This window comes from Megascapheus bottae, chromosome 15 (genome assembly GCF_031878675.1).
Source record: "Megascapheus bottae isolate mThoBot1 chromosome 15, mThoBot2.hap1, whole genome shotgun sequence".
In the NCBI taxonomy this organism is placed as follows: Eukaryota; Metazoa; Chordata; class Mammalia; order Rodentia; family Geomyidae; genus Megascapheus; species Megascapheus bottae.
Genome location: NC_143523.1, coordinates 9,970,666 through 9,981,922, shown reverse-complemented (window position 1 = coordinate 9,981,922; position 11,257 = coordinate 9,970,666). Strand labels below are relative to the sequence as shown.

The 11,257-nt window shown below is 35.5% G+C and overlaps 1 protein-coding gene across 5 annotated transcripts in view; it reads right to left on the bottom strand.

The window, feature by feature from the left end:
- Nucleotides 1–1,339: 1,339 nt before the first annotated feature.
- Fam204a (family with sequence similarity 204 member A) overlaps nucleotides 1,340–11,257 on the bottom strand; it is a 31,190-nt gene continuing 21,272 nt past the window's right edge. For all 5 annotated transcript variants that reach the window (XM_090345771.1, XM_090345772.1, XM_090345773.1 and 2 more), the window contains 2 exons: nucleotides 1,795–1,901; nucleotides 1,340–1,487 (listed from right to left, as the gene is read on the bottom strand). In XM_090345771.1, coding sequence (XP_090201897.1) covers nucleotides 1,436–1,487; nucleotides 1,795–1,901 — 159 coding nt within the window. In that variant the 3' untranslated portion in view covers nucleotides 1,340–1,435. The remainder of the gene's footprint in view (nucleotides 1,488–1,794; nucleotides 1,902–11,257) is intronic.

Genomic DNA, 11,257 nt, shown 5'->3' with positions numbered 1-11,257 from the left:
TATGTATGAGACAATCCAAAACAACTCTGGCTTAAAGAAATTCTATTTTTATGTTTCTGACAAAACCAGCAGATTATGTAATAGAGATTTTTCCACTGGGATGGATTCTTAAAGTTTCTATATGTTTGTATTGACTAAGAATCTGAAATGGGATGTTGTAGGTCTAACAAGTAAAACAAAGTATGAAATCATAAAATGTATAGTATGCCAGTAAGTGGTGTGGGTATTTTTCACAATACATCAGTAGATATACCATCTACTAAATCTTGCTTTCTGGGTAATGTCTGTTCTCAACTAAAATGAAGCAAGGCAGATTTCTGAATGCTTAAGTAGCAACTAATTATTTACTTACTGTGGAACAGAGAAATAGAAAAATTAAATATCTTCATAAATCAATAAATTACATCAATGTTTTATACTTGTAAGTGATATAATTATAATCAGAACTCATTTTTCATAACATCCAAGTGTGGGCTTGTTTACTAGCTTGTAATATGATTTCTCAAAGCCCCTTCCCATAAAGAATGTGAAACAGATATCCAATGAACACTCCTTGCAATGGTGCCCGTCCTCTCCATAGCCTCACTTACTTCTTCAGTATTTTAAGTAATAATGGGGAAGAAAAGTATAAAACAAACCAGCTTTTAGACAATTCAGTCATTTGGAATTATAATTATTGTTTAATAAAATTATACATCTAATATAATATAAACATGTAATGTAACTATACCCTCTAATAATTTAAAGAAAGAGCCGAGATAGGACATTTTTATGCAGAACTGAAACTAAACTACCCTCCCAATACTACATTCTATCCCTCTTTATAATTATCTTTCATCTGAAGGTATACAAAAATTATTTTGCTATGTAACCATAAAAATATCAATTCTACTGCCACCAATAAGGGATCCATAATAGTTTTTATGACATTAAGTTATCTGTAAAAACGGTCACAATTTTAAAATCACAATTCCAGAATCACGGTAGTCATGCCTAGAACAGATAAATTCCAAAGGCTCTGCTATACCAAACAAATGAAAAGCAGATTGATTTCACACTGTAGGTCTATTCAAATTAATTAGAAAAAAACCACACTTTTTCCCTCTGTGTATGCTTAAATTTCTTACACAATTAACAAAAACACTCAATTCAAGAGTAAACTCTTGGAAGAGGGGATTCGGGGAGGGGGGAAGAGGAAGTAGGAGAAAAATGTGGGAAGAAGTGACAATGTTGGACAAGAAATGTACTCACTACCTTACATATGTAACTGTAACCCTCTGAACATCAGCCTGACAAGAAAATTTAAAAATAAAAATAAACTCCTTAGAAAAAATCCAAGTGCTGATAATTTCCTACTTATATCAATTTCCAACATGTTTAAGCAGAAAAGTTTTGCTTATATGAGCTTGTGAGTCTGTAAGTGTTGAGCTCCAGGTTACATATATCCCATGTTGCTTTTGGTTTCCCATCTCTTCTTTGCTTCAAATCTAAAATGAAGAACATAAATAGTTCAATATATTTCTAAAATAAAAATATTTTGTTGAAAAAACATGTTTACTACTAAAGGATAAAGAAAAATAAATCTGAAGATTTCATAGCCATCATTATTTACAGAATAAACACCAGAGAGAATGAAGAAATGCTTCCACATTCATAATCTAAATAAACATTCAACACAACACTAAAAGTACAAGTTAACAATTGCCTACAAACTGGATTCACAAATGCAACAGAGGGCTTTTTCCAACTCCTACAACATCAGTATATTACTGCAGAAATCCTGAGTAAACTTACCCCCATGCCAGCTTCTTCTTCTTTCGAGCAGCTTGTGAATTTTCAGCCTCCTTTTTGGCTTCTACAAACTTGTGGCAGGCAATTGCTTTGGCAATTTTTACACCAAGCTAAAAAATTACAAGGGAGAAAAAGAAAAATGTTTGAAAATAATTATTAACAGCTAATACAAAATTTGCAATTAAAACAGTTAAGAACACATGGGAAACATAGGCATGTTGACAAATCACAACAAAATGTAACTAACATATAGTTATGGTCCTTATTTCCCTTCCCTCCTTAAAGACCCTCTGCCCTAACTGCACAGCTCCTAGTTGGAAATCCTTCCCAAACTGAGGCCCCTCAAGGCTCCACCAAGGTAGTAATGAGGCTCTTCAAGTCATCCAGGCAATTCTGTAGGCTGAACAGGAATTTGGCCTGATAAGCTGCACACAGACTGACAGAGACATCAACTTTCTTTGCTCTGGGCTAGAATTACAGCAACTCAGTGCGGTCACACCAGTTATCTCATGCTGATCAGAAGCGCTGATTGGCAGTCACAGATGGGATTAATAAAACATGGGAAAGCTAATTACTACTTCATAAATGCACTCTGCATGATGGGCAAGAGCTTTTAAGTCTCTGAGAAAGAAAAGAACATTGGGGGGGGGGGCTAGAAGATGAAGAGGCTAGCCTCCACGACCCAGGTATTCCCTGGACAGGATCCTGTTTATGCCACTGGCACCCAATCCCCAGTCCTACAAAGTCCATTCAAAATGAACTCCCACCCCAGAAGCCTTCCCTAACCCAATCACTAAGTCTCTGCACCCACATTCCCTGCCCTGTGCTGGCTGCAGAGCATTCCCATAGCAAACATCCCCAGAGCTGCAATGCTCACATCTTCTAGTTTCCAACAGTTCGTATTTTTAAACACATTTCTACACGGATGTCACAAATGGTTCCATTCAGAACTCAGGTTAAATGACAAAGGCTAAAAATCTTTGTGGTGTTTCTTGACTTTTCTATTCCTTCACTCAACCTAATGCACATTAGTAGACAGGAGACCTGGAAAAAGAAGCAATGACCTGGAAGCCACTCCATAGTTAACAGATCAAAGCCTTGTTTTCAAGGGTCTGCTTGCTAACAGCAAGGCAGGGGATATGTGGAGGGAAGAAGACAATTTAGGAAAGTGAGGTCTGGCCTGCCTGACATGTCTTGCAGCTTATCTTGGTGAAGTTTCCTTTAGGGCAAAGCAGACAAGTGGTACTCAAGAACTGGCTGGAGTTTATAAATGAGAAACAAAAATACATCTTAGTTCAGGACAGTATATGTAAAAAACAAAAAATGGAGGAAGCTGACAAAACAAGGTGCTGAGCTAGTCAGCAGCAGAGCAAGCTTCTGAGGAAAAGCCGTCATTATTTGAAAACCCACTCACGAATGCAGAGCAATGTCAGTATCTGCTCAAAACCCAAACCAATGCCAGCCTGGCTGCTGCCATCCTCTTTTATCACAACTTCCCACAAACTTCACAGCGGCATTGCACTGGGTGCCAGAGACATAGTAGTGAACCACACAGAGCCTTGTCTTAAACTGCAGGAGGGGGAAAAACATGACTGCATCAGGGCTGGCTTTGTTCTGCTGGCTGTCTTTTCATTTCAGTTTATCAGAAAAACATCACCGAAATCAACCAAAAAGATGAATAATCAATGAGCATGAAAAAGACAAAACTCTTGGGTAGATGCTACCTTTTTAATGAAAAAGAATTTCATTAGGACAGCCACTGAAAACACAGAGATGGAATTTCATTCAGATATAATTCTTAACCACTTGTGATACAAGCAAACAGTCAAGTGAGTACCTGCCAGCTCTGTTAGGCTAAGTGGACATCATTTCTGCTCACGAAGCTCTATCTAAAAGCGAGAGGGAGTGGACACGTGCAGGTACCAGGGGACATCTAAACAGCTGTCCCATGATATAAAATGTAATGCAGAATATGCGCAATGGACTGCTTGCATTCATGTGGTAGTCTTTTATCCACTCCCAGCCCTTGAAGGTAAAGCACCCATTATTTTTTCCATTCATTCTATTCACATGCATCCACATCAAATGAAAATGTTATGAGCTAGTCTTGCTTATTCCATCTTAAGACCCAATCAGCTATTTTTATACTTATGCCCAACCTATACTATAGTTTGAGTAAGAAACAAATTATGAACCACATTTACAATGTATAATTAACTATGTAAGAAAATTATTTCCTCTAACTGTTGAAAATTAAGGCAGTTTTACAGTTTTAACTTTCTGAAATTCCTCTCTCCGGGTTGCCTAGATTCAGAGCAGACAAACCAAGACAATCCTCTGTGTCTGCACCTGCACTTCTGATTCCTACACACTCCTCACCTGGTCACACTGGAATGATTCTCCTATTTTAGAAGGCTAAAGGAAAAGCCAGGACACCTGACACCATAGTAAAGACTCATAACATCTTTCTCAAGACTCAGCATACACTTCAAAATATAAATAATTAAGAATGATTAAATAGTATTCATAGGAAAGCACTTCATTCTTTTGTGAACCAACTAAATACATAACAATATCCGATATGTATATGTGTGCACGTATACATATATAAACACACACATGTACATATATGTGCACATACACTTTCAGCCAAACAGACTTGTTCTTGTAAAATGTTTATTTTTTAACTTCATTTCACCATGGTCTGAGTTAACTGGAATATTCTTCCAACACACAGATATTAAACAAACCTAGTCTATGTACATATATCTATACATTTACTGAAAAAAATGACTTTCAACTTGCAATGAATTTATTGCTTTTATGTATCTTTCACATATTTAAGACAAATATATTTTGCTTATTTCTGTAGAGAAAGAGAACAAGAATATCAGTAAATATAAAAGAAAACTAAGACTTTCTGTAGAAGCTGCTGAGAAGAAATGCAGTGTTCCAGTCATGATGGTGAACTCACGTTGCAGAATATAAAAGAGTAATCGTGCTGGTGCTTCAGTATTACAAACAAATAAAACAGGCGGACAAGAATCTCCCTTGTGCTTCTATAAAAAGAAAAAAAATGCATCTTCGTACCCAATGTAAACATCACAAAAGCTTGGTCAATGGTTCTGATATTTTTTAAAAAAAAAACTGTTTTAGGTCATCAGATAACTACAGCAACACAATGTGGAAAGAATTTTTTTTAATGAATCAAAATATATACAGAATTTCTTGTATGTACAGCCAAAGTATCAGCATTTTCCATATAGAACATCCAATATTTTGCTGCATTTTAATTAAGGTGTCTAAACATTATCACAAAGAACTGCAAATTGGTCAGAGCATGCGGTAAGGAAAATTAAGCTCTAAAGGCTTTTTATCACCATATTTCAGGAACCAAGGGTGTAAAATGTTCTAATTTGGGATATATTAAAAGCCATAAAAGGTCTTTCAAAAAGATTAATGGTACTTTGCTTGGATTTAAGATAAGGGCTTTAGCTGGTTGGAAAAGCAGGGCCCTGGCTGGACCCTTGAGGCATTCATCTTTACAGCCACTTGGAAGATTTGTAAAAGCGTCTGCATAACCTCAAGCAATTGCACAGCGACATTTTTTTAATTCCTTTCAATTTTACAGGTTTAGTGAGTGTAAATCATATAAGGGTTGTAAAATAGATATAATGGCACATCCTTAGAACGTGGCACATATTTTTAAAAGACAAACTTCAAAATAAAGTTAGTTTTTCTTGCAAGAAGTTTCCTGGTAATCATTTGAATCATCTGATCCAAACAGCTTAATCGAGCACAACTATAAACTTCTTATCCATTTCATAAAATATTTTACTCAGCTCAAAATTACTAGCTTGTAACAGATTTATGAAGTTTTCCTCCTTTCTGAACACTTTCAAGGCACTTACTTAAAAATACCAATTATCATACTTTAACTTTTTATGCAATAATAGGTCTCTATGAAAAATATTTATGCCATTCTCTTTTGTTCTTTAATTAAATGAAAACAGATGTTTTCTGAAGTAAAGCGGAACCATTACTGGAGTACTTAAAGTGTTAAGGTCTTTAATTTTTATATCAGTTTGGTCGACAATTCCTGATTGTCTTTACTCAAGCTCAACATTAATGTCAAGCAAGTTACCTAGGAGACGAAAGAGATCAAAGAGACAAAAACCCCTCCAATGTCTGATTAATCAAGCCTGCAAACAGCTTATTTCTTTTAGCCTGCATGCAAGTATGAAAATGAGATTCTGGGAGCCGAACATTGTGCAGATTTGTTCATTCTTATCAGAACAAAGCCAGCGGCAGCTTATTTCATGGATCATTGGCACTGTCATCAGTGCTACACAGAACGGGTGACAGCTCCTCATTTTGAGGCTTGAACAAAATTAGCAAAAAGTCGGCACAAATTAGCCTCTCATCTTTTTAGTAATATGACATTATTCATTTACTTTTTATCCAATTTTTAATTTTTTCCTTGTCAGCTATCCCTTTCTAATGTCTCTTGCATGGCATCCTAAAATGCCTCCTAAGAAATAAGCAAAACATAGCCAAAGTTGAAATAACATATGAAGTTCAAGAAGCAAATACGAGTAATTTCCAATGGCTGGTAATGCCAGTTGTTAAAATAACTTTCAAAAGTTGGCACTAATAATTGATTTTAAAAACAGTTCACAATGCCATATGGTTAATTTAAGTAGTTTTATGAAATTGGTGGTAAATTTCACAGAAGAACATAATGTGGCTAATGTGTTTCACTCAAACCACAATTTAATATGGTACTTGCTGCATAAACTCAGGGTGTCTGCCTCTGGAACAGCACACCTGAGATGCCAGTGCTCTGATGACAGCAAATATGCTTTAGATCTCGTCAGATAACTCTAATTTTACATTACCTCATTTGCTCATTTCATTTTTATCTTAAAATATGCATTCACAGGCTGGAATATATTTATAGATGTTTGTATACGTGTGTCTATGTGCATGACTATATATACATCTCATTGATTTTTATGTCTATAACTTCATATTACTCTACTTCAATAACCCCCCAAATTCTGACTTAACCTATGACAAAGACATATGTATACATACCTGTGTTCACATATACTTATATCTAATTCAAATACTCTGATTCACTGTGAAATAGTTTACATAACACCTGTTTTAATGATGACTGTAAAGACTTCAAATTATATGTAGAGATGACAATTTCCCAGAGGGAAAAAAGATGTTTTACTGCTGAAATGACTACTGGGTATAGACATTTACATTCAAGCAACTTATTCCATTCATAAGGGAAGAAAAAAGCATTAAGAAATTAACCATAAGCTGTTAGATGCTTTACACAGCCCCCATAAGAAAGACAGTTTTTAAAAGAACTGTAGTACTGTTTTCAGCAATTTCTTTATCTCTGTTCTTCTAAGTAAGAAAGCCTATTAACAAGCTTTGAACTTAAAATCACATTTACAATAATGTGCCATCAACAGTTTTATAAGCTAATTAGAAAAAGATTAATTAATGACTGGCTGCTAATAAAATGGCAATCATGAAGAAAGAAACCAAGGGTGCTAAGCTTCAACTACCACCAATTAAGAGCTAATTACAAACAAATTATATATGTGTTTTGCTGTGGGCTTTAATTTACTAAAATGGTTTTAATTAAAAGAGAAAACATGCTGATTAATTGAACTGCAGAAAAAATCTACAGTATAAACTGTGCTTTGTCTGTCTCTTTAATTAGACTTGTAACATCTGAAATCTTTTTTTTTTTAAGGTTAGTTAAAAGCACAGATAAACATAATTAAAAGAGAGCATAAGGAATGCTGTTCAAGGTGATCGCCCAACCAGACCCCAAAGGTTAAAACTCCCACAATCCAATGAGATCTATCTAAGTAAGCACATCTTAAAAACCCCAAAGAAAACCTCACTTTTCTGAGACTACCATGCTCAACCTCAAGGCTCTGCACAGTTTCCTAGGGGAATGAACCTACCTTTCAAACTAGATGTGAAAGTTTCATGCTGTCCTTCTCTTACTTGGACGGGAAGTTTATTTTCCATACATTGCACTAAGTGTCTGTCTCCATGTCACACTGAATTACAAATAAGAACTAGGGAGAAGAAGGCTTCAGAGAATTTTAACAACTATATAAGAGCCCTGCAGACTATAGGCAGACTACAAAATGGTACATGGAAGAATGCTTAAGTGAAAAATCACTGTGTGACGACCAAGCTAAGGAAAGGGTGCCTCTGTTAGCTACACATTCTCCAAGGGCCAGAGCGCCAGCCTCACCAGGTGAAAGGTAGGCTGCCTTTTAGAAACAATGGCCTACATCTCTTTCTGGTATCCAATATTCTCTCCCAGTACAGACCACTGAAAACAGACTAAAAAGAAATGCTACTGAACTCTGTTGCCTAGTTAGAAAAAGAAATAAATGAAACCAAGGAATCATTCAAATGAGGAGTAGTAAAATTACAAAGACACAATATACATTTTCCAAGAAACTCTGAAGACTCTGAATAAAATAACTAAGTTAAAAAAAAATCTATGACTGGAATTTGTCACATACACTCCTGGTACAAACAACAAAATAATCCCCATAAATCAAAATTTTTCCATAAAATACATTGAAATAAGAGATATAAATTTATATTCTTAACATACCCAAACAAACAATACGCAATGCATTCTTCATGTATTTACCCTACCTTCTGTGGCTAGAAATCATGGTAATTATGAACATAGAAAGGATCAGGCCTGCTTCATTAGGGTCACAGGTTCCCATGATCAGCTTTTACAGTAGCTAATTGGAATACAGTGTTCAGCTTTATATCTGAACAAATTGTTTTTGTTTCAGAAACTTGGTTCCAAGGTATGTATTTCTACTCAAAGAAAGCATTCACAAAATGAGACAAAAACAATTTTGCTCTCTGGATTATAGATTAAAGGGTTCCCAAACAAAAGAATTGCTTCTTTTGAACTTTCAGTTCAATTTTGTTATATTTTGCAAACATAATAGCTCTGACCAGATATAACTTTAAGTTTGACAGCAACTCTAAAATTTAAGTTTAAAAATTTGAGTATACATATCAATTCTGAATTCCAGACGTGATAATAGTTTAGGTACTTTGATGGATAAATCTGTCAAGTTTTTATTGTTCAAGAAGGTACCATTTGGAGAGGGAATTTAGCTCTTTTTCCATCAAGAGCACTTACATCTACATAAAAATAATAACTGAAATGAAAAATGGTGGGTTGTATGTAGTCAAACTGTCTCAGGGAAACCAAAGCCTTGTAATAAACTTGACTTGAAAAGACCATGAATGTGAGAGCACATGCTACAGCATCCAGAAAATTTCTGAGGATAGTAACATAAAATTCAGAACCTATCTCCCCAAATGTATACATAACCAGTAAACATGCTTACAGATTTTCTGAACAACTGCTCTAAATACAGCATACAGTACAAATTAATAATTTGCTCAAATTTAGTGAGCATTGAATTCACTTAGCTATGAAAAGTTTATTTCAAAGTTTAATTTTAAAAAGTTAGCTTCTTTATCAAAATGTTAATAAGCAATATTTTGAAGTCTGTTCTGAATCTATGTTTTGAAATACAAATATTCAAGCAGCCTACTTTATCAAATTTATGGTTTAACTTATATCTATAAAAAGGCTAATATTAAAACTATACATATAATCATCTCTACCTGTGATAATTTGGTTAGATTCTAAATGAGTATTATGCTCACTGTCCTGGGTCCTCATTTATAAGTTAGCTAAAGTAAGCTTTAACATATGAGACATCTTATCCTATCACCAAAACTAAAGGTTTTGGTCTTATTGAGGATGGCAGAGAATTATAACTAAACTATCTCAGATGTGAATATTAATATCTTGTAAATCCTCAAAGAACATGACTACTCTTTGCAGGTTACACAATATTAGTATACTGTCACAACATGAAGTACTGGTATTTCCAAAAAGTCAAGTTTACTTCATGCTGCCAATGAGTATCCTGTTTTAATTCCTTACAGAAAAAGCTTAATCTTTAAGGGCATAAGCTGTACAAAGCTCAAATTAAATTTACAGGTAGCCCTCATTCATCTCTGCCTTGACAGTGAACAGGTCAAACAAATCTGCTGAGTACGACATCTAGTTAATGTAGGCATGACTCATCTCACTGTGAGAACACTGTTCTGCTGCCAAACCCAAGTTGGTTTTAAACTCCAGCAGCTAACAAGAAAATACTTAGAGAAACATTCTCCTTTCAAAATAGGAAATTCAATCTGACTACTGCCTACTTAGTTCAATCTAGGCTTCAGTACTTCATTTCAAAATATTTGCTCTGATGGATCTGGATAGACAATAGAATCCACTTCCAAGTCTGAAGTTAACAAATATGCTCAAATGTGTGGTGTGTGTGTGTGTGTGTGTGTGTGATGTATATTGTAACAAATAATACTAGGTCAAAAAACACACTACCAAAGGATGGTATTTGCAAGGATCTCCTTACAAAATATGAGATTCAACCTAACTACTGCCTCCTTAGTTCAATCGAGGCCTTAGCACTTCATTTCAAAATATCTGTTTTGATGGATTAATATACAGACAATAAAATCCACTTTCAAGTCTGAAGTTAACAAATATGCTCTAATGTCTGTGTGTGTGTGTGTGTTTTTTAACTTTTCAGCCATGTACTAGTGCTCACATCTATAATCCTAGTTACTCAGGAGGTTGAGACCTGAAGATTATGGTTCAATGCCAACCCAGGCAGGAAAGTCTGTGAGTCTCTTATCTCCAATTAACCACAAAAAGCTGGAAGTGGAGTTGTGGCTCAAAGGCTAGTCTTGACCATAAAAGCTCAGGGACAGAGCCTGAACCCTGAGTACAAACCCTAAGACTCGCACAATTTTTTTTTTAATTAAAACAACAACAACAAAACAAAAACCAAACCTGGCCAGGAGTTTGGCCTAGTGGTAGAGTGATTGCCCATGCATAAAAGACCCAGGTTCAGCTCCTTGGTACCACATAGATAGAAAACGCTGGAACTGGTATTGTGGCTCAGTGGTAAAGCACTAGCCTTGAGGAAAGCCCAAAGACAGCACTCAGGTCCTGAGTTCATGCCCTAAGTCTGGCAAAACAACAACAACAACCCCTGCCCCCACAATCCCCAGAAGTTATATCGGTTTGACACAAACTTAAGTTTATGATTCCTACTTATTTCCCCTTCAAGGGTTAAATCATTAAGAGGGGTGCCGTTTCAGAGCATCAACCAAGACATAAGAAAACCAAGCACAATGTAGGTTTCATACACATGAAGTCATCCCTCCTAACCAGAGTCTATTCTACTGCATTTAAGGAATTCTTGCTGTGTCATGACAATAGCACAGGGCCTTATTTTGGCAGGCCTTTAGAAGAACTGCTTTCAAGGCCTATTTGCCCACATGACTCTACTTCTGG